General features: G+C 44.5%; 1 protein-coding gene across 1 annotated transcript; it reads right to left on the reverse strand.

Moving 5' to 3' along the window:
- Positions 1-24,558, reverse strand: LOC120225551 (glycine receptor subunit alpha-4). Its single transcript, XM_039223741.1, has 9 exons — positions 24,488-24,558; positions 20,879-21,009; positions 20,525-20,592; positions 19,667-19,890; positions 19,446-19,528; positions 17,803-17,943; positions 13,435-13,649; positions 7,159-7,308; positions 1-291 (listed from the first exon to the last, which is right to left on the reverse strand). The coding sequence occupies exons 1-9, from the start codon at positions 24,556-24,558 to the stop codon at positions 1-3; spliced, it is 1,374 nt and encodes a 457-aa protein (XP_039079672.1).

Consider the following 24,558-nt stretch of genomic DNA (forward strand, 5'->3'; position numbering starts at 1 on the left):
TCACAGTGCCTGGTGGATATCTTCTGACCGTAGCACTTTATAGACAACCCAGTAGAAGATGTTGAAGATGAGGAAAGTGAAAGGGAAGACAGCCCGGGAGATGGTGTCAATCCTCTTGGCTTGGTCCACGTAAAGTTTCCGCATGGTTTCTCTCTCCCTTAGAAGAGGGGCTGGAGGCTGGGGGGTATAAATGCCAGAACCTTCCATTGGACCTCCATCCCTTGCCTGCAAGCAGTGGCCTAGGCCATAACCATGGAAATAGAAGCGACTTTCTTGGATGATATCTTCCTCCTAAAATTACATGGCAGAAAATACAGCATTTGAGGTTACAACTCTAAGGCAGAGGGATAGAGACCAGGTCAGACACAAATATCTCATAGGTGATGCTATGCAGACAGGTGACTGGATACACAGGACCATTACATGCTTTTTTTATGGCCACAAAACTACTCATGAGAGAGATGTATGCTCAGCTCATTCATGGTACATATGGTATATTTTATGATTCTGTTTGCAGATAAACCCCCATATGCCTTTTTAAAATGCACAACACCGTTTAGAGCCATCTAAAACCCAGCAAAGTGCCAACCCACTGTGGGAAGGATATCAATGCCACATTATTTCTGACTGGTGATCAACAGAATAAACAGAACAATAAAACAGAACAGTTCAGATATTTAGACTTGGTGAACTTGACTTTAATGATTTTCAAAAGCTTCAAAATTAATTCTCCTTGTATGCAGTATCTTTAAAAAAATTGTTGGGGTGCCTGAGTGGCTCAGTCGGTTAAGTGTCCAACTTCGGCTCAGGTCATGACCTCGCAGTCCATGGGTTGGAGCCCTGCATCGGGCTCTGTGCTGACAGCTCAGAGCCTGGAGCCTGTTTCAGATTCTATGTCTCCCTCTCTCTCTGCCCCTCGCCAGCTCGTGCTCTGTGTTTCTCTGTCTCAAAAGTAAATAAACGTTAAAAAATACTTTAAAAATTGTTTATTTCCATTTAAAGCTGAGAATTCCAAAACTTTTAAATAACGTAGTTGGTCATCCAAATTAGAGTAAAGCTGATTACTCTATTGCAGATACATGTGCTTCTCTGCAACTCAGCAGATTTTGACAAAGGAGTCAGTACATCTAGGGTAACATTTATTACCCAGTACATATTCCATTTATGTACAATATATGCATTATGATGAACACATTAGCACTGGGGAAGTAAATTTTATATCAGCACTAAGTAATGTAGCAGCTACACAAAGTTCATTTATCCAATAGTCAGTGGATAACCTTAAGTAGCTATAATAGCTGGAGCACTAGGTAAGTAAGGACAGAAAGAAAGATAGAGGGAAATATAGAGATAGAAGAAGAGGGAGAGAGAAAAAGGAGATATAGAGAGAAATAAAGAGAGAGAGAAAAGACCAAAGCCCCTGAGTGATCAATAGAGAGAGCTTTACTATATGAGAGCCCTCAGGTCCTTACTCAGACCCTATCTACTCTTACTTTATATACAACCCAGACATGCCTAATTTTGTCTACTTCTAAAGCACATAATGGCATCAGAAGTGATGGTTCACAGAGTGGAAAATAGAGAGAGGACAGGTAAGTATATACTAGAACCTAAAAATACTTCATTCAAAGATGGTTACAATTTTTGGTAGTGTTGGTGTTTACAGGAGTAAAAGCTTCAGCTATCTAAGAAACCACCTAAAGTGAAATGCCCCCTTGTGGGATGATACCAACTACCTTCTTGGTGTTGCCCACAGCTGGGGGCTTCCTGAGACTCAGGACATTCAGTGCTAACACAGAATAGTGTACACATATACTGAATTGATATGCCATATGTGTGTGTGTATGTATACATACATACATACATACATAAAATGTGGATAAATAGATTTCACAAACGTTGTATAGTTAGAAGGACATCATAGGGTCTTTATAATGGGACCTCTGCATCTATGGTAACACACTGAAAAGTGGCTTCATAGGTGAGATATTGATTGGCGTGGTGCGTCCCAGTAGCCCTTGATTATTACATCACTAGAATGTAATAATTCTGTGACAGCTGAACCTGTTACTGGGCATCAGGGACAGGCAAGCTCAGGCCAGAATTTACCAACAGATCCCATCTCTTTTTCTGCTTCCTGTGGACTCATAGGACAAACTGGGAATGGGCATTGGTCTTGTCCACTGCTGTGTCCCCAGCATGGTGCCTGGTATCCAGTAATCACCCAGTAGATATCAGCTGAATGAATGAATGGACTGATGAGCCACAGTCTTCATAATATAGGACAGGGAATGGCTTTGTTCCCATGAAGCTAGCATCCTCTCAGGGTCTCAAACTCAAAAGTTTACTCAGAATAGAGTCTTACTCAGTTACAAAGAGCTTGGCAGGAAAAATGATTATTCCTTGCTCCACCCATGCACAGTGGCCTGATGTCCTTCAGCCTCTAGAAAAAGTGGCACTTTTGGCATAGGGAAGAATCTAAGTCTGCCAATCAGAGAGCTTTGCTACCCAATCTTTGATTTTGCCAGTCTCTGGAGAGAGTTGTATGTGTGTAGGCCAGAGGCAATTCACCACTGTGGCTGTCCTTTGACCCTGAGTTGCAGTGGGGCAGCCTTAGCTGTCTGCTCAAAATTACTTCCATAACATGTCACCAAAGGCCTTGGCTCACTTCACCTGTATTTTCTAGGTCATTTTTACACTTTTCCTACATGGAATTTTTGCTGGACCCATTTTAGAAATGAAGAACTAGAGGTAAACAAAATATCTTTCAAGTAATTGAAACATGAGGGAGTAAAAACAAATTATTTCCTCTTTTGCCTTCCATTTCAGGGTCCCTCACACCCCTAGGGATCTCCTCAGCTTCTCAGCTTCTCAGCTAGAGGATAAAAGTATGGAATATATTTGTTTGCAAAAGTCTCTGGAAGAGAAAGTTGAAACCAACTGCTGTTTTCTGTTCTTATAGATTTATTTATTTCTTTTCTCCAATCATAGTAAATCTAAAGGGAATTATTTGGAAGAATTTCCCAGGCTGAAAAAAAGCTATCCCACATGGGAGGGAAAAAATTACCTCTAGAGTAAGCTGCCCTTGGCTCTTTTTGATTTTAACATATTGTACCACTTGCAGTTGGCAAGCAAAAGTGGCCTGAAATCCAGGGGTTGGGGTCTTGGGTATGAGTAGTATGTATTTAAGCCAAATTACCAGGTGTGTGTGTGTGTGTGTGTGTGTGTGTGTGTGTGTGTGTGAGTGTGTGAGTGACAATGAAAATGAAGACTTAAACACCACTTTGTGGCTTCCATGGCTATTGAAATAGAATATTTTTGTTGCAGCTATCTATAGGAGAGGATGGCTGGGGCCCCAGAGAGTAAAGATTCCATAACCAGGTTGGGGAAGAAATGAATAGTGTGGGAGGTAAGTAAGGTGTGGATATGGGAAAGAGTGATAGATATTCGGTGATATGTATTGAAGTAATTGAAAAGAAGAGATTGGGGGCGCCTGGGTGGCTTAGTCGGTTAAGCGTCCGACTTTCGCTTAGGTCATGATCTCGCGGTTCGTGGGTTCGGGCCCCGGGCGCGTCCGGCTCTGTGCTGACTCAGAGCCTGGAGCCTGTTTCAGTCTGTGACTCCCTCTCTCTCTGACCCTCCCCTGCTCATGCTGTCTCTCTCTCTCTCTCCTAGAAATAAAACATTAAAAAAAAAAAGAAAAAAGAAGAGATTGGAGAGGGGGGGGAAGTGCTGGGGGATGGAGAGAGGCAAGCAGGGTTCTGGGACCAAGTCCCTGAGAGGACTTGGCAGAATTTTGAAATTTCTTCCATTTTCCAATTTATTCTACTGACAATTGCAAGGCTTCGTCTCTGTCCAGCTTGAAATATTGCCCTCTCCAATAGGCCTGCAAAGGTTGGTAGAATGGATAACATAGTTTTCTGTGTCCAGAGTCAAGTGCTAAGGCCTGCTGAGGTTATAAAAAGAAGAGACACAGACCCTTCCCTGTGAAGTTCATAGCCTAGCTGGGAAGACAAAGCAGAAATGTATGGACAATTAATTAAACTACTTTAGACAGTGACATGGAAGGGGGGTGCCTGGGTGGCTCAGTCAGTTAAGACAGTGACATGGAAAGAGACTACCATGCAGTGGAGACGAGTGGTTGAGGAGAGATTAGAGAAGAACATGATTAAGCCTGGAGCTGGATGAACAGCTGGATGGCTCTTAAAATACTCCCCTTTAAAAAAATTTAATGGTTATTTTTATTTTTGAGAGAGACAGAGCATAAATGGGGGAGGGTTAGAGAGAGAGAGACTCTGAAGTAGGTTCCAGGCTCTGAGCTGTCAGCACAGAGCCCAATGCGGGGCTTGAACTCACAAGCCGTGGGATAATGACCTGAGCCGAAGTCGGATGCTCAACCGACTGAGCCACACAGCCACCCCCAAATACTCCCAACCTGCTCTTTACTAAGGGCTCCCTGAAAATCATATGGTTGCTCTCCCCTCCCATAAGAGGGCTCCTCTCAGACCAAAGACTGCTGCTTTTCTAGCTAGAACAGCATGGCTCAGAGAGAGGTTCTAGAAATAGATGAACTCTGCATCAGCTTTTCCAGCCAGCTCAGTGGCCTCCAGAATTCCTGCTACAATTCCTCTGGTATGATAATGGCTTTAGGAAACATGGAAAGGGATATGGGCTAATGGCACAGGTTTTGCTTTTCAGGGTTTATTTACATTAATAATAAGCCCAGCCCATTTTTTGGCAGCATTCAGGAGCCTAAGCAGGACCCAGGCCATAGTCATAACTTTGTAATAATTGAGCACTGGTTATGACAGACTCCATTATGATGTCAGGATCAACCAATATATGACCAGGAGGGGATAGGCTGTGGGCAGTTGGGGGCTGGAGTGGTGCAGGGAAGGAGGTGGAACTAGTGTCAACCTGGAGTAGCTCTACAGTAATCGCAGCAGTCCTCTGTTGCTAGGACACCCACACAGACAATTTAGCTGGCAAAAGGACACTGGGCTGGTTAGTAGCCTGCTCTTCTTTTTCAAAGTAGGCATTGAGAAAGCATAAAGATTAAAACCCCTATAAAGATAAGATTTTGGTACCTGTAGGCAGGTTTGACACACTAAAGAGGAGGTAGTGACAGTTACCTTAGAAAAGGGAGTATTCTCTTTTCTTTCCCTTCTGTCAAGTCTATATATTATTTTTTCTAACCCTCAGCATGGGATAGGAAAGTCTTTAAGCCTACTGAAGGAGTCCTACTCAAGGAGATGCAGTTGTGAATCAATCCACTAGAGGGCATATTTCTCAGTGCCTGACTAAAGTCCAGGCAAGAACTGATGAATTCCGACAAACCAATAGATGAAATAGGAGCCCTGCTTTCAGCAGAAAGGGATCTTAGCCAGGGACATGAGGTCCCCGAGGTAGTTTTAAAGATATTTTTAGTGTGGACATATGGTCGGGGCACCCCAGAAGCAGCTGAGGTGGGAGGTAGGGTATTAGGAAGAGAGAGAAGTCTTAGTGCTGGAGTGGCCCCAACAGGCTAGAGCCAGTGGGATCAGATCATCATTTTCTCTGCCCCCAGAAGTCATATGTGCATCTCCTCTGGCTTTAAAGCCTCCAAACTGGACAGAAAACATGAAGTCAGAGCTCAAGATAGACCAGAACTCTGATGATTAGGCTGCCAGTATGTAGCACAGCAAAGGCTTTTGGCTTTGCTCATAATTGGGCACTTGGTTCTGTGAGAGCGGCCCAGGAACCTCTGTTATCATGGCAACATACCTAGTACCCATTGTCTGGGCAAAGGGGAGGGGCAAACTGCCTCTGTTGTCAGGGTGACAAGATCTCTATTTCCCCTGTTTGATCATTCTGCTGTAGAAGAAATGGGGTTAACAAACAAGAGTGAGGGAGAACAACACCTCATACCCCACAACTCTGATGTGCCTAGTGAAGATCAAGGTGAAGAAATCTAACAGCCAGAAGAAGCAAGTAGTGGTATTTCAATTCCAGCTTAGCTATGGGGACCCTCTTATTTTTTTAAAATGTTTTTTATTTATTTCTGAGAGAGAGAGAAAGACAGCGTGAGCAGGGGAGGGGCAGAGAGAGAGGGAGACATAGAATCTGAAACAGGCTCCAGGCTCTGAGCTGTCAGCACAGAGCCCGACGCGGGGCTCGAACCCACGAACCGTGAGATCATGACCTGAGCATGACCTGAGCTGAAGTCGGACACTTAACCGACTGAGCCACCCAGGCGCCCCTCTGGGGACTCTCTTATAATGCTCCCCTAGAAAGGCACCAATTCCTGACTCGAATTCTTAACCCCCAATCAGCGTATGGCAACCTGGGGTACCCTCCTCCTGGTTGAGGGGAGAGCCAGGGGAAACCATTAGTAATTCTCAAAGTAATCTCATATTGACTAACTCGATAAGGTTCTAATACTAGCTAACATTTTTTTTCAGTGTTTACTATGTGCCAGGCACTGTGTCTATGCTCTTTTTTTAAAATTTATTTATACCATGATAAATTATTTCAGTAGTTTCCCAAGTAGACAATATCTCTGTGTCTCTCATTTACCTCGATAGCATTTAAAAAAAAAAACATTTTATTTTTAACTAATCTCTATAACCCATTGTGAAGCTCAAACTCATGATCCTGAGATCAAGAGTCACATGCTCTCTTTTTAAAAAGTTTATTTATTTTGAGAGAGACAGAGACAGTGTGAGCAGCAGAGGGGTAGAGAGAGGGGGAGAGAATCCCAATCAGGCTCTGCACTGTCAGCACAGAGCCCGATTTGGGGCTTGAACCCATGAACTGTGAGGTCATGACCTGAGCCAAAACCAAGAGTCAGACGCTTAGCACATTGAGCTACCCAGGCACCCTCAAAGTATCATGCTCTTCTGACTGAGCCAGCCAGGCACCCCTGTTATGTTCATGCTCTTAATCACTCTACTAGACTGCTCTACAGGGATTAATGTCTCATAGGACAGATAAAGAAATGGAATCAAAGACGTTAAAGTACTTAGGTTATCTGTGACCAGCCTAAGACTAGAATCTAGGGTTCCTGACTCCCTGTCTAGACCTTATAGCCCTATGTTGAGTCTTGGTTTGTGGAAGGAGTAGTAGGGAGGAAGGAGTTCAAAGGAGAAAGGAAATGAGCCCCTCCCTAATTATATTTACCATGCGTTGGCGCCTCTGCCTTCTTCGAAGTCGCCTGAATTCCTTATGCTGACGGGAGACAAAATTGACAGCAGCATACTCCAGCAGGGCAGCGAACACGAAGAGCAGGCACACAGCCATCCAGATGTCTATTGCCTTCACATAAGACACCTGCAACATCCACCAACAGAAGAGTCAAACCTTTTTGGAGCCCTTCCATGGCCTATCCGGTGGTTTGCCAGCCCATATCAGCTGCCTGGTATTCTTCAGTTTTATCCTGAATTTCTCCTGTTTTTTAAAATTTTTTTAAATGTTTTATTTATTTCTGAGAGAGAGAGAGAGAGAGAGACAACATGAGCAGGGGAGGGTCAGAGAGAGAGGAAGACACAGAATTTGAAACAGGCTCCAAGCTCTGAGCTAGTTGTCAGCATAGAGCCTGACGCGGGGCTTGAACCCACAAACCGTGAGATCATGACCTGAGCTGAAGTTGGATACTCAGCCGACTGAGCCACCCAGGCGCCCCTCTCCTGGTTTTTAAAGAAGCTTTCCACAATATATCCCACTGCCTGAAGGCCTTTGTCAAAGAGATCAGGCTACCCATCATCATTCATTGCTCTGCACTCTCCACCCTCCACTTTCATATCCCTTTCCTCCTTACACTTCTTTTCCTTTCTTTTATTCCTTTCTCACTTCTGTCTCTGTTCCTGCTTATTATTCTTTTAATTCTTATCTTCTTCTGATTCTCTTCTTTCAATAAACAGCAATGAACATGAATGCTGCATTTGTTTGCCCTCTGTTATCTCCTAGGGTCCTCACAGCTCTGATGGAAATTGGGCAGGATTTGTTATTCCCATGTGAGACATGTGAGAACGCTTGAGTCCTAAAGAGGAAAAGTCCTTGCCAAGATTATCCAGTGAGAAGTTGGCACTAGGATTCGGGGGTTTTGAGCTTTCAATTCAGCATCACTGCTATTCACTGAGGCTTCAGTCATAATATCAGACTAGGAATTCCTTCCTTTCCCTCCTCCACTCCCATTATTCTCTTAATCTTGTGTTTTTTCTGCTGCACTTTATGAAAGGCCCTCTAAAGACTTAAGCTCAGTGGCCCAAGGGAATGTCACTCAACCCCCAACTATGGACACTTCTCTAATTTCAAGGCACTATTGGTATTTTTTAATGTTTTTTATTTATTTTTGAGAGTCAGAGAGAGACAGCGCAAGCAGGGGAGGGTCAGAGAGAGAGAGATACAGAGATACAGAATCCAAAGATAGGCTCCAGGCTCTGAGCTAGCTGTCAGCACAGAGCCCGATTCGGGGCTCGAACCCACGAACTGTGAGATCATGACCTGAGCCGAAGTCAGACACTTAACCGACTGAGTCACCCAGGCGCCCCTAGGCACTAATGGTATTTACCTATCTGGTTCTTAGTGCCATCCTCTCACTACCTGCCTTGGAAACCTTTAAGTACTTTTCTCTCCCATTTCTTTTGTGAAGACTGAACACTTACCTCTTCTGGAATGGAGTTTTGGCTGGGTGGGGCCGGGAGAGGTACAGAACTTAGGTTTATGAAGTCCTTTAACCTCCTCAACCAAATGGACTCCCTACATAGTTTTGAGCTGCTTAGCCCACCTCATGGGACTCCCCAGTAGGAGTAAGATTCATGCCAGACAACCTCTTTCACTTGCTATGCTGGGCAGCGAGGGTGCTACAGGCTCCAGGTAAGGAGCAAGTCTCACTGGATAAACCTTCCACCTTAGTGGTTCTTAACTTGTGATGCCCACCCCCACCCCTGCCTCCTCACCTGAGTGGCATTTGGCAATGTTTAGAGACATTTTTGGTTGCACAATTTTGGGAAGGGTTGCTACTGGCATCTAGTGGGTAGAGGCCAGGGATGCTGCTAAACATCCTACAATGCACAGGACTCTTCCCCTGCCCCACACACATAGACATACATACACAAAACAATTTATAAGGTCAATAGTGCTAAGGTTGAGAAAACTTGCTCTCTTTTAAAGCAAATCCACTAAGGGATTAAGCATCCTTTAATGTTTTCACTTTGCCTTTTATTAAGAGGGAATCCTATTTCATTCACCATCTCCCAGTCCCACTGTGTCCCCAGGGATGTCAAGTAAGTGCTATGAAAATCCATAGTGAGGTAATGACAAGGGAAGCCCATGAAGGGCTTTGGATGATCAAAGAAAAGGACACCTCAAGCCACAGGAATAAAGTCTTATTAATGATTAGTGTGTCAATAATACACCTTAAATATCTGTGGAATCCATCCACTCACTATCCTAGCTAATCTGAATGACCCCACACTTTCCTAAATGATCTCTCTGTATCTATGCTTGCCACCTCCAATCTGTTTTCCAGATAGCAGCCAGAGTTTTGTTTTCAAAATGTAAACCTGATTATATCATTCCTCTGCTTACAATCCTTCATGGCTCTCCATTATTTTTAAGATATAGTCTATGCTTTCCTTAGCATGACATTTAGCCTCTTGCTTACTTCTTCAGCCCCGTCTTGCCTCTTGCAATCTGTGACTCTCCCATGATAAATTATTTCAGTGGTTTCCCAAGGAGACAATCTCTCTGTGTCTCTCATTTACCTATTGCTTTTTTTTTCTAGGAGAGAGAGAGAGAGATAGAGAGAGAGAGAGAGAGACAGCGTGAGCAGGGGAGGGTCAGAGAGAGAGGGAGACACAGACTCCGAAATAGGCTCCAGGCTCTGAGCTGGCAGTCAGCACAGAGCCCGACGCGGTGCTCGAACCCACGAACCGCGAGATCATGACCTAAGCGAAAGTCAGATGCTTAACCAACTAAGCCACCCAAGCGCCCCTACCTATTGCTTTAAAAAAAAAAAAAAACAACACTTTATTTTTTAAGTAATCTGTATACCCAACATGGATTTGAACTCATAACCCTGAGATCAAGAGTCACATGCTCCACCACCTGAGCCAACCAGGTACCCCAACCTTGATAACTTTTTCAAAATATAATTTATTGTCAAATTGGTTTCTGTACAACACCCAGTGCTCATCCCAACAAATGCCCTCCTTAATGCCCATCACCCACTTTCCCTTCTCCTCCGCTCCCCATCAACCCTCTTTGTTCTCTGTATTTAAGAATCTCTTATGGTTTGCCTCCCTCCCTCTCTGTAACTTTTTTTTTCTCCTTCCCCTCCCCCATGGTTTTCTGTTAAGTTTCTCAAGATCCACACGAGTGAAAACATATGGTATCTGTCTTTCTCTGACTGACTTATTTCACTTAGCATAATACCTTCCAGTTCCATCCACATTGCTGCAAATGGCCAGATTTCATTATTTCTCATTGCTAAGTAGTATTCAATTATATATATAAACCACATCTTCTTTATCCATTTGTCAGTTGATGGACATTTAGACGCTTTCCATGTTTTGGCTATTGTTGAAAGTGCTGCTATGAACATTGGGGTACATGTGCACCTATGCATCAGCACTACTGTATCCCTTGGGTAAATTCCTAGCAGTGCTATTGCTGGGTCATAGGGGAGTTCTATTGTTAATTTTTTGAGGAACCTCCACACTGTTTTCCAGAGTGGTTGCACCAGTTTGCATTCCACCAACAGTGCAAGAGGGTTCCCATTTCTCCACATCGTTGCCAGCATCGATAGTCTCCTGATTTGTTCATTTTAGCCACTCTGACCAGTGTGAGGTGGTATCTCAGTGTGGCTTTGATTTGTATTTCCCTGATGATGAGTGACATTGAGCTATATGTGCCCAGGTTACCTACACCTTCCTAGCATCCGTCAAATACACCTGGCCATTTTATTTAATAGATTGTGAGCTCTTTGATGGCAGAGGCTATTTCTACTATGTTCACTATTCTATCTCCAGAGCTTAGCTGAGTGCCTGGCATGTAGCAATTATTTTTTAAATGAACGGATGGATGGGTTGATTGTATAGCAGTGTATTTGTCTCTGTTGGCTTCTGTTTGCTTTCTTGGCTCTCCTCACTAAAACCTGCCCCAGAAGTAGTGGGCCATTTAGATTACAGGTTCTCAAGAAAATTGGGTCCCTCCTCTTTGCTGCAACGTTAGGTCAATTCTGCCAGTCTCTGGAAGAAACTTCCATTTAGCCCTTCCATCATTGTCTGAGCCACCCAGAGTTGTATAGACTGAAAGCTGTCAAAGAGACTGTGATCAGTGCTTTGGGAGCCCCCATAAAGGCAAAGAAAGTGTGGTTTCCTGGGAGTATGAGTAATGGCCATCCCAGTTGAATTCCATTACAAGTGAGCTTCTGCTTCTCTCATTCTGGACACTAGAGTTGTATTGGGAGTGAAAATGCTGTGCTTTTTAAGAAGCCTCTGACTTTATCCCACCTATTTCCTTAGGGTTCCCACCATATCTAATGTTGCATGAACTCAAGAGTGAACAGAAACTCCCTTAACTTAATTCCTAGCTTTGTGGGCTGGCCAATGAGTCTATTTAGTTTGGTAGTGAACGTCTACATATTTTCTTTACTGCCCAATGAAGCTACAGAAAGGTCATCAAAATATAATGAGAAGGCACCAAATACTGCAGACAAACAGCCCTCCAACAAAGTCCATTTTTTCCAAATGAGGAAACTAAGTGATTCCTAGGAGCAGACAGACAGTGCTTGTTGACAGGAGGGGACTAGAAAAGGAAGTTCCCTTGGCAAGAATAAGGTGCTAACTGCAAACTCCCTGGATCAGAGAAGAATCTCCTTACATGGCAGCAGCAATAAACTAGGGCAGGTTTCTAAGGTTTGAACTACTTTTCTGCCTCTGGTTTTCCTACAAGTCTACTACCACAACATGGCCATCACAGCCCCACCTGGCCTTTCGTCCTTGCCTATACGCTGTCTGTCTCTCAGAGCCTTTTCAATATCCCTGTCCATTTAGGAAACACGTTTACAGGAAATACTTTCTGACAACTTCCCCTGGGAAACTTGATCCTAATCTGAGCTTTGTTGTCGTTTATCACTAGAGACCTTTGGATTACCTCAAACATTTTCCAGCAAATCAAAGATACTTGGGAACATCACCAGCTGCTTTAGCCCCAGGTCCACCACTCCATTCTTTCCACTCAGACACCTAACAATAACAAACATTTATTGGGTGGTTATTAGGTGCCAAATGCTGTTGTCTGTGTTAAATCATTATATTATTTATTTCTTGCAATAACCTTATGGAAGAGGTAATATATTTATTCCTGTGTCCCAGGTAGAGACTGAGAGGTTAAGGAATTTACCTAAGAATGCCGTTGGTAAATGATGAGGGTGGAACTTAAACCCAAATCTGCCTGCTTCCAATCTCCTACTTTCAACCACTACATCACCCCCATGGCAAATTTGTACATTTACTATGGATGCGGAGGTTACACCCTGTTTAAGTTCCCTGTAAGTGTTCTCTTAGGAATAAACACTGTGAAATGGGAGGTCACAGGGCCTGGTTCCCATCAAATCAAAAATGAGAGGGACTATGTTCACAGTAAGTTCCACAAGGAACTGTTTTGCTTTTGCTTCCCACATTTCTTCATGGCCTAGAATAATGTCTGCTATATAGTACATGCTCAATAAATATTTACTGAATGAATGAATCAGTTTGCTCCCTGATTTCTCAGAGTCTTGCTGACTGTAAGGACATTGAGGTAACTTCTTAATTCCCCACATGAAGACACAAGGCAGGGAGAACCTGGGCCCAGTCTCATGAGCACAAATCTCTTTGCATAATCAAAGCATCACCAGGTCACAGATGCTCAGAGTCCACTGAGGTTAACTGCCATTTGCTACTTCAAAATTTTTTCACCCCAAGAGAATGGACATTGTCTCTAGAGCTCTTTGTAATAGTGTCCAACTTCTGACACAGTAAGAGACAGATGTTGGTTTAAAATCCTTATATATATATTTTTTTGTTTCTTATGGAAGATGACCTTGAGAAGGTTTATTTTATCTCCCTGGGCTATATTCGTCTCATCTGTACCATGAGAGAGTGGGACTTTCTACTTGCTAAAGGTCTTTTGATTTTGGAAATGCTAGTATTTCCTGATAAAAGTCAGAGTAAGTCAGGCACTGTCTCTGCTCATTCCCTACCCAGACAACACCCACAACCTCAGCTTCCACATCTTTAGCAATATCATTAGCAGTATGTTGTAGGGGAAGAGAAAACTATTGTCACCTACTCTTACTCAATGCCTCTCCTCTACCTTAAATCCAAGGCAAATAGTGATCAGAAGGGAACAGAGGATGAATGGGAAATGGGGAGCTCTACAGCAAGCAAGTTCCCTTGCATGTTTCTTCACCTTAGGCAAAGATGCCCGGGAGCCAGAACTCTGAGTTGTCATGGTGAGCACAGTGGTGATGCCAAGGCCCACACGAGCAGGGGCAGCATCCATGTTGATCCAGAAGGAGACCCAGGACAGGATAACTATCAGTAGGCTGGGGATGTACATTTGAATCAGATAGTAGCCCATCTGCCGTTCCAGGTGAAACTTTACCTCGATGCAGGTGAATTTCCCTGTAAAGAAAAAAAAAAAAAGTGAGGTATCAGGCCTCAGGTCCCCAGCCTGGAGCTGAGCCTGAGAGGCAGGTCTGGAGTATCCCTATCTCTATATGTCAGTCTCTGGGCACCTCAGCTGGGCAAATAAATGAGCCTTTCAAAATAGTCCCAGGGAGCACCAGAAGTTTCTTCTAAGGAAGCTGTCAGAGCACCCATCAAAGACTTGACCTCTTGGTCCAAGAACTATTTTCCAACAGAGGGCCTTCCATGTGACCACACAGCAAGAGGATTAAGAACAGAAGGGATCCAGAGCTAGACTGCCTGGGTTTGAATCTTGAACCTTCCATGTACTAGCTGTGTGACCTCAGGCAAAACACCCGAGCTATTTGTTTGTTTGTTTGTTTGTTTTTAATAGTTTATCGTCAAGTTGGTTTCCATATAAAACCCAGTGCTTATCCCCACAACTGCCTTCCTCCATGCCCATCACCCCCTTTCCCCTCTCCCCCACCCCCATCAGCCCTCAGTTTGTTCTCAGCATTCAAGAGTCTCTCATGGTTTGCCTCCCTCCCTCTCCCCCACTATTTTTCTCCTTCTTCTCCCCCATAGGCCTCTGTTAAGTTCCTCCTAACCCTCCTATACATGCAAACATATGGTATCTGTCCTTCTCTGCCTGACTTATTTCTCTCAGGATAACACCCTCAAATTCCATCCATGTTGCTACACATGGCCAGACTTCATTCTTTCTCATTGCCATGTAGTATTCCATTGTATAGATAAACCACATCTTCTTGATCCATTCGTCTGTTGATGGACACTTAGGCTGTTTCCAAGTTTTGGCTATTGTGGAGAGTGCTGCTATGAACATTGGGGTACATGTGCTCCTATGCATCAGCACTCCTGTATCCCTACATCCAAGCTATTTGAACTTCAGTTTCCTCACCTATAAAACAGAGTAACAACATCAACTCCATCATTGTAGGGATTAAATTAGATAATTTATGTGTTGAGCACATAGATAGTTGGTACTATCATCATTATTAACAAAGCAATGAGCTTAGACTCTGCCCAAATCTCAGTAGCCTTGCTTGAGCTTGCTGGTACCCCAGAATCTCTCGAGCAACAATTCACTGAAATAAACACTGACTGTATCTCAAGCAAGTGTGAAGAGATGGGGGGCGCCTGGGTGGCTTAGTCGGTTAAGCGTCCGACTTTCGCTTAGGTCATGATCTCGCGGTTCGTGGGTTCGAGCCCCGCGTCGGGCTCTGTGCTGACTGCCAGCTCAGAGCCTGGAGCCTGTTTCAGTCTGTGACTCCCTCTCTCTCTGACCCTCCCCTGCTCACGCTGTCTCTCTCTCTCTCTCTACTAGAAATAAATAAAACATAAAAAAAGTTTAAAAAAAAAAAAAGTGTGAAGAGATGGATAGAAAACATCTGGAAACAGTGTCCAACAGAGACCAGCTCTGGACAGTAAGCAGTGTGTGCCCAGAGAGCATCAGGCAGCAGCATTCTATCCCACCAACAAATAGTTCATTGGCCCAAAGCACATGTACTAATTAATGCTCTACCTCCTCTGCCAGACATCTTCACTTTATGCTGCTTCCCATGCCCTGAGGCTAAGAAAACACTAGCTCGGAGCTTGTCGCAACAGCAAAGGTTTAGGATAACTAAAGAAAAAGCAGGGGATGCATATATTGCTATTTTATTCTCTACTAAGTTTGCTCTTATCAGGCCTGATTCCTCAAGGCCAGTAATTTCGTCAATGACTGATTATGGCTTTGATATACTATGTGATGCTGTGACCTCCTATTTTTCCCTGAGTCCACCCCACCCCAGGCTTTTTGCTATGACATGTCTTTGCTAGGTATCCATATTTTCTTTCTTTCTTTCCTTCCTTCCTTCCTCCCTCCCTCCCTTCATTTCTTCCTTCCTTTTTAATCTATGTATCCATTTTCTACTTTTTGTAATGGCAGTTTTATTTTTAATTAAAAAAATTAACACTTGTTTAGTATAGGAAAGAAGTGAGAAGTAGAGAAAAATAATAATAGTTATAAGCTCACATTTATGAAGTCCCTACTCAGTACCCTGACTTTATATAGTTTATCTCATTAAAGTTTCATAGCAACTCTTTGGGGCAGATAAAATTATTATTTCCCATTTTACATATAGGAATACTGAGACTCAAAGAGATTAAGTTATGTTTTCTCAAGGGCACCCAATAGTAAGTGGTAGTATAAGAATTCAAACTCAGCTCTATCTGACTCCAAAGTTGTTGCTTTTATCTACTGTATCATACTACTTTAGAAATATTTAGTGATATTTCCTTCCAGGATTTTTAAACACATGCTTTTGGCTTGTTTCTTTTACCACAATATAATGATTCTGTGTTATACAACTTTGAATCTTAGCTTTTTCCACTTGTACTTTCCATGTTGATATAAGAATCTTGCAAGCATCCTTTTAAACATCTGGATAATATTCCACCAAGCAGATGCAGTGTGTAATTTACTTAAGTTCTGTCATGTTGGTGGATATATAGAACAGTTCCAATTTTTTGCTAGTATAAGCACTGACCCAGTAACACTCTTGGGGTTTAAAGTCAATGTGATATTTTGCAATATTTCCTTATAATAAATTCCAAGGAGGGAGATTCCTGGATCAACACATAGGGAAAAAAAAATTAACTTTTAAAGTTTCTCAAAGTATGCCCCCTCGACCCATCTGTATCAGAAGCCTCAGGATGCTTGTTCAAATGCAGATTTCTGGGCATTACTCCAAGTGCATATAACCAGAATCTCTGAGAGGCAGAACCCAGGAATCAACATTTTAACAGACTCCCTAGGGAAATATAATGCACACTGAAGTTTGAAAAACACTCATCTATATACAAATTGCCAGTTTTCTCCCCAGTAAAAGTTTTACTGATTTCCACTCCCACGAGCATTTCCTAAATTCAGTGGTCTGTTTCTCTCTCCACTTCCCACACCCCTACACACACAAACACACGTATTCATAGGGTGGCACCCAAAGTGTGTCAGCACACCACATGAGGATCTCCCTTCTTTTTATTTTATTTCATTATTATTTTTAATGTTTATTTTTGAGACAGAGAGAGACAGAGAGTGAGCAGGGGAGGGTCAGAGAGAGAGGGAGACAGAACCTGAAGCAGGCTCCAGGCTCTGAGCTGTCAGTAAAGAGTCCGACGCTGGGCTTGAACCCATGAACTGTGAGATCACGACTTAAGCTGAAGTCTGACGCTTAACCGACTGAACCACCCAGGTGCCCCAATCTCCCTCTTTTTTAAAAGATAAATTTTATTTATTTATTTTGAGAGAGGCAAAGAGTGAACAGGGGAAGGGCAGAGAGAGAGGGAGAATCCTAAGCAGGCTCCTAACTATCATCACAGAGCCTGATGTGGGGATCAAACTCACGAAACTGTGAGATCATGACCTGAGCTGAAATCAAGAACTTGATACTCAAGTGACTGAGCCACCCAGGTGCCCCAAGGATTTCCTTTATTTAGCTTCTGGCCTCTATCTCATAGTCATGCACTTTGTAGCCAAATTTCCAGGGCACCTGAGGAGCAAGTAGCTCTTAGGGAAGCTGCAGGGAGCAGATTCTCAAGCTGAAAAAACAACCTTTCTCCACTTCCTGGCCCACATTTCACACCTGGGAAAACAAGCCAGTTCAAGAGTTGGGTGATTGTGGCTGTGGTATGAGGTGTGGATAGTAAGCCTGACAGTGCCGTGAAGCCTATTGTTTCTTGGTTCTGCAGAGCCATTGGCTACTCCCAGATGTAGATTCCCCACTTTCCACACAATGTTGGCCCCAGGACAGGTGGGACAATCCTGTCACTCACTGACACAGGCCCATCTGCTCTGCAGAATGTGATAGGGACAAAAAGATGGGCTTTGGAGCTAGATCTGGATTTGAACTCTAAATCAGACATTTTCTAGGTATATGACTTGGAAAGTTAATATAACTTCTTAAAATCTTAGTCTTCCTTTTCTGAAAAATGTAGCTGATAATTCCTACCATAATGAGATAAGGCATATGAAGCACTTAGCACATCTGGCACAAAGTGGACTTTCAACAAAAGCTGGCTTCCTTACCCCCTTCCCTCCCATCTGGAAGCCCTTCTGTGGCTCACAACCAGTAAAGATCCTGGTTTTTACCTGTGTTGTAGTGCTTGGTACAGTAGCCTAGATCCTTCTCATTCCGCAAGATAAACTGGGGCAGAGTCAACCCCTCAGCCACTTGGACAGCAGGAGCATCTTCCAGCCACTCAAACACGAGGTCATTCATGGTGTAGCCAACTAAAAGTGACAGAGATGGCAGACGGCTGCAGAGTATGGTGCTGGGTGGGAGTAGGGAGAGGGTTAGAACCAGCAGGAAAGAACAGATGTGGAGCTAAGGCCTGGGTTTTAAGAGCTTCATGCTTGTCTTGGAAAGGGAAGCCTTTCTGAAGAGGGTACTTGATGAATTGTCTAATGGGCCTAACCTAAGCAGGTAAATCAAAAAGATTCCAGAGTCCTCTTCTATCTAGTTCTCAAGCTTTAGGAAGGCCCAGAGAGAAATTATTCTGGGAGACCTAGAAAGCAGGTCAAAAGAGTTGGAAAGATGTCAAGGAACCCAGCTAGAAACCTCTTGCCATGTCTCAAACCCAGGGGAGTAAGCATGTGCACTGACCACATGTCCTCAGCTGAGCCTGCCTCAGACCTAGGGCTTTTGCCACTTCCCCCCAGGGAGGAAAGAGCTATTTATACCCTGCACATCATGCATGGAACAATGTGCATACCACAGACTCCTAGTCAGGGCATTGAATTGGGGCAGATATTGAGAGTTAACATCTGAACATGCCAAGTTGCTCACAGATAGCTAGCAGTTTGTAGAGGCTCCTGTCATATATATTACTGTATTCACATATGTCAGGTAGAAATGGGAGAAGAAACACTGAGACACACAGATTTCCAATGTAGGCCCTTGACTCAGAGCAGCTGTGTGATTTTGGGCAAGTCATTTCCCCTTGGGTAAAATGTTCCACCTACTTTTCAGAATTGTTGTGAGTGGGTAGTAAGAACAGGATGTGAAAGTGGTTTATGAACTCTAAAGAGCTGACCACATTCTATCCATCACTGTTATTATATGCTGGAAACAGCCTGACCAGCCTACTCTGAAAATTGAGTGGATATGTATTGATCTCACAAGAGATGGCAAAGGACTGCATATAGATGATGGCATAGCCTTGTCATCCTTTAACTTCTCTGAAATCAGGGCAGCCCCTAGAAGCTGGCACCCCTGCCACAGACTAGCCTTTGGCTGACCTTAACAGCCTGGGCACTGTCTTATGCCTAGAATTGTCCCCTCCCACTTCTCTATAAGTTATCTTTGTTTATGAGCAATCAGGGTTTAGTACCCTCTCTACTGACTCTGGCATTTTTATAGGCATCTTGAATGTCTTAATTCAGGGAGAATAAAGGTGGAATAACTCCAGGCACTGTGAGAGGGAATGTCATTTGGCAGAAAAGGTATCTTTCAAATGACCCCCCACAACCAACACAAGCATGTTTGTAAAGCTGGTGCCTTCCCATTCCCCAGCCCTGTGGAATAGCTAACCCAGTAAACAGTGTGAGGATGGAAAAACACATTGGGTTGGGTGTTAGTGGGTCCTGGCTCCTATTCTCATCTGTGCTAACAACTGACTGTGTGGAAGAGTAAGTACCCACTCTGAGTTGCCCTTTTCTCATTTAGAATATCATGAGATGGGGTTAACTACCTGATATTCCAGGCCTTGCTCTGTGACTCTAGAGACACTTACAGCTCTCCAGCTGCATTGTGCAGGTCTGGATGTCCATGGGGAAGTTCTTGAGGTCCATTGGGCAGGACAAAATGAGGGTCAGCCTGGCAGGTACAGTAAAAAAGAAGTGACATCAGCTAACTGGGGCCCAGTACAGCACAGGGGACCCTCTTCCCACCCCTCACCCTCCATCTGGTTTCTTCCCCTTGACCCAAACTCTCTTGACCATCCTCCAGGTGCACCTGATGCTGTAGAGCACATTCCCATTCTTGAAGATGCGCAGTAACTTGTTGTCTGTGGTCACCTCATGGAAGTTGGCCCCTTTCTCATTGGCAAAGAACAGGTCCGGCTTCCAGATAGAGTCCAGCATGGAAGGATCAAGGTCCAAAGAGTCATCAGGATATTCTCGGTATGCTAGGCGTGGGTCATTCCACTGTTGCCGCAAGAAGACATTTACCCGGTAGTCCTGGGAGGGTGCACAAATGGGCCTATCAGAGGCAGTGCTATTCCAGGGACCCAGCAAGCCTGCATGGGCTTAGAAGACCATGAGGAGGAAATGCTGGGAGCACATCTCAGGGGCAGTGGACATTTTCCACTGGATAAGCATCCTGCTTTGAGCTGATATGACAAAGATGGGAAGGGAAAAGATCTTTATTAAGCACTTACTATGTGCCAGGCTCTCTGCTAATTGCTTTCTTTATATGCATCATCTCATTTAAATCTTACACCAACACTGTGATGAGGGTACTGTTATGATCCCCATTTTACAGATGAGGAAACTGAAATGAGAGATTTAAGAAACGTATCACACAGGATGATAGAGTCAGGATTTGAACACAGGTTTGTCTGATTCCAAAGCGTGTGTTCTGTACCAAGCTACCTCCCATGATCATGGCCATCTGCTTCTTAGGCTAGTCTGCCTTTAGCTACTGAAACCCTAGGCTGGAGAAAGATATCTCCCAATGACCAACTTTAGACATCCCATGGCTTTAGCCATGACCACAAAACAGGGAAAGAATGACAGAAGGAGGAAAGATTCAATATCTGGTGGGCTTCCCATTAACACTAGAATGGAAGCAGGGAACAGGAAGACTCCTTACCATAGTAGTCTCAGTGACAGAGCCAAAACTGTTGATGAAGATGTTGCAAGTCACGTTCACAGGTGGGCCTAAAGGTGGCAAAACACAGCCATATTGGCAGGACATTCCAGGAGTCTGGAAGAACGTTCTAGGACTCCCTCTCTGAGCTTAAGGCCAAGGCACTTCTGGGAGAAGGCAGTGCCAGCTACACAGACCCATAAGCAATAAGGAGGGGGAGCTCTTTCTGAACTGTAAAAACTAACCCCTTGTACCTCCAGCGTCCTCTCCTTGGGGCAGACATCAGGGGATAGCATGGCAGTGTGTTCCTAAAAGGAGTGGGGAAGAAAGGTTTTTTGTAGGATGAATGCTTCTTACCTTTAAAATTGGGTCGAATCCTGGCATCATATCCTGATGTTCGCCCCATAAGCTTGTCCAGGAAATCAGAGGGGGACATGGGCTGGGGCCCTTTGGTCCCAGATTTGACTTCCTCTTTTGCCAAGGCCACTCTGGACAGGAGAGATAAAGAAGTCTAAGGCCAGTTGTAGTGTACACTTATCACAGACCCTCTACTTTCCTGTCCCCACACACCTTTGGCTGGTCTCTCCATCAGGCAAGAGGATAGAAGAAGATGGGTCTCTGGGTACACATTGCAAAATGAGAACAGAAACAGCCATAAGCCAACACTGCATCTCAACAGTTAGTCCTAAAAAAGTGCTTTCACATATATAATATCTTTTTACCCTCACAATTCTCAGTATAATGGGGGTAAAGACAGATGAGAAAAGTGACATGTGGGATTATAAATTGGAACAGCCACTATGGAAAACATTATGGAGATTCCTCAGAAAAGTAAAACTAGAACTACCATATAATTCAGTAATTCCACTCCTGAGAATATATCCAAAGAAAATTAAAACAATAATTCAAAAAGATATATGCACCCTCATGTTTATTGTAGCATTATTTATAATAGCCAAGATATGGAAACAATCTAAGTGACCATCAACAATAAATGGATAAGTGTGTACACACACACACACACACACACACACAGTGGAATACTATTCAGCTGTAAAAAGAAGGAAATTTTGCTATTTGCAACAACATGGATATTGAGGGCATTATACTAAGTGAAATAAGTCAGACAATGACAAATACTGTGTGATTTCATTTATATGTAGAATCTAATAAACACAAACAAACCAGAAGATGAGATCTACCTAAAGTCTCAAAGCTGGTGAGTAACAGGATCAGGGCTCAAACCCAAGGAGCTGAGATCTCATCCAGTTGTCTTTCTGAAGGTGCTTTGAAGAGCACCAGCTCACTGGAAATAACGTGGCTGCTGCAATGTTTTTGCTTAACCAAGGATGGGAAGGACTCCGGGACAATTTGCATCTCTGACAGTTTTCGTTGTTTGGCCTTCATGCTGAACCACTCAGGATCTAGGGACTAGCTTCTAGAGAGGGAGGCCTGGCTTCTGGTGTTTGCTTCAGCAGGAAACTGTTTTAAGCTAGATTTCAGTTCATGGTTGGGGCAGCTTCAGGCATATAAACTTGCTTTGGTAACAAAATAGGTGAGGAAGCAGGGCTCTAGGAGCACAAGGACTCCCAGAAAGATGGCTATGTTGAGAAGGTCAATTTCCATCTTTTCCCCCTAACAACTTGATTTTGAGGAAGGGGCCAGTGTGCTTTGGCTGGGCCCCTTCTACCTTGACAAGTTTCTTTCTAAGAGCAGGGAAGCCCCTTCCACATGCCTGCTTGTCTGTTTACCAGCCAACAGCTAGACTAGGGACCAGGCCCTCAGCCTTGAGGGCCCAGGTAGGGCTCAGGGCCAAGCTCAGGTTGGACTCCTCCCATCATCATTGTGCTAGCTCTCTCACAGCCACTATTGTTGCCACTCTGGGGCTGGGAGGCAAGGTGACTACTGACCTTCTGGATCTGACTCTCTTTGAGCCAAGAGACCCCACTACATCTGTGCACCATGATAGGCCATATAGATCATATGCATGGTGATCAGTAAAATAATAAAAATAGCTAAGACACCATGCTACATATTTTACTCACCTTATCTAGTTTAGTTCTCACATCAGTGCTCTCAGATAATTGTTATTATTATCCCCCTTGTATAGATGAGGAGACTGAGGGTCAGCAAGATAAAGTGATTTATTCATGATCATATAGCTGGTAAATGGTAAAGCCAAGATTCTAACCCAGAGCTATTGACTTCAAAACTAAGTCCATCTACCACAGCACTGTGATGTAAGCAGCCCAGGGTGGGCTGCCAAGGAACCAGAGTGGGGGAAGGTGAGTGAAAGCCACACCCTGATATCCTAGAGTCCTGTCTCTTTAAATCCCCTGAGCAGATGAAGCCCTTACCCTGGGAACAGAGACCACTGTGGCCCCAAGCAGGGGCTGCCAGAGCAGGTGGCTTAAGCAGGCTCTGAAAATCCACGGAGGCTCGCAGAGGTGTTGGAGCAAGCAGAAGTCTGTGGCTTCACTACAGGATGTCCGTGCTGGCTAGTTGCCGCTGCTGGCTGCCTGCCACCTGCCTGCTGGGAGGCCACATAATCCTGTACATGGAGTAGCCAGATGCTTGCCACCATCTGTGGCCCCACTCTCAGGTCACCTCTCCCAATGGCCCAGTCCCAAGGCCCTGTGACAGGCTATGGGCTTAGCTGTCTTGGGCCCCAACTCCTATCACAGACCCTGTTTTCTGGGGCTGCCTTGTCTGTGGACCTGAGAGTAGAATCACTATGTGCAGCCACTTTTTCCTCTCTTTCATTCCTGGAAAGTCCCAAATACAGACAGGACCTGGGAGGTTCCAGAGCTGAAAATTTTTCTCATGCAAGGCTCTGGGGTGGGGTAGGAGAAGAACTCTGATTCTGCTACTGGGTGCCTGAGTGACCTTGGACAGGTCACTCCCCTCTCTAGGACTCAGTTTCCATATGTACAATGAAGGGCTTAGATTCAAGACTTCCTAAGGTTTTGCCTCACTCTAATTGCCCAAGTGGGAATGCTGCCACTAAAGCTTGGGTCTTGAGGAAGCCTCCCCTCCAGGAGGGCCAATGAGCTCCGCTGTGTGCCCCCTTCTTCCTGCATTCTCCTACCAACTGCAGCTGAGCTGCCATTGTACTCTGGGCTACTTTTAACCCTTAAGAAGTTTGCCGCCTCACACATATCACATCCCTGTATGCCTGCCAGCCAATGTGTCTGTAAGCAATGAAGCAGGAGGCTCCTTCCTCAGAGACAAGAAGTCCCTAGTGTACTACTTGAATTAAGAGGAGGAGGAGGATATTACCCTGGAACCCAGCCCCCTCCACCTTGGGAGGCACTGTTCTTATGACCAGTTCAGCCCAAGCCACAGCCATCTTTCCTCTTCAACTCACTCTGTCCACCTAGAGTGGCTCCTGGTCTCATGAGAAAGTGGGAATGGGTAGGGGTACATTTACAGGGAGCTTAAAGCATGTCTTGCCCTCAAGCCCAGAAAATTATTTCCACTTAGTGCCCCTTCAGGGACAGCAAGCAGCCACATATGCACAGGCAGGGTTACTGCAGAAGGACAAGATTTGCTCAGCCCAGTTTCATTCTGATATGGTTTAGAGCAAACCCCTGCTACTTTGAAGCCTCTTTGGTGGACAGCTGGCAGATGTTGGTGTCATTTTTAGGAATCTGAGCAGTGTGTGGCCATACTGGTAGGAAGACAAGAAAGGATGGCACAACAGATGACCTCTGTTCCAGGGCTCAACTACCTAGCCCCTACCCAGGCTCAGGAAGATCTCACCCATGCAGAAGCCTCCCCACCAACTCTGAAGGCCTTGAGATTCCTCATAAAAGGCTACCAGGTCCTGGTTTGGGGAGAGTGTGTCCTTCCCTGGAACCCTCCTGACTGTAGGCTTTTTTGTAAACTTCAAAGAAACTGCCAGAAGCCCCTGCTGCCACCAGCCTGTGTTTGCATGCACCTCCTTCTCACCCCGACTCAGCTCACCTGAGGAGGACTTGCCCCGGCAGGGTCCAGAGGAGAAGGAAGGAGAGGGTTGCAGGAACAAGAGTTGTCAT

Source organism: Hyaena hyaena, unplaced genomic scaffold (assembly GCF_003009895.1).
Source record: "Hyaena hyaena isolate Hyena2069 unplaced genomic scaffold, ASM300989v1 scaffold_1450, whole genome shotgun sequence".
Lineage (NCBI taxonomy): Eukaryota > Metazoa > Chordata > Mammalia > Carnivora > Hyaenidae > Hyaena > Hyaena hyaena.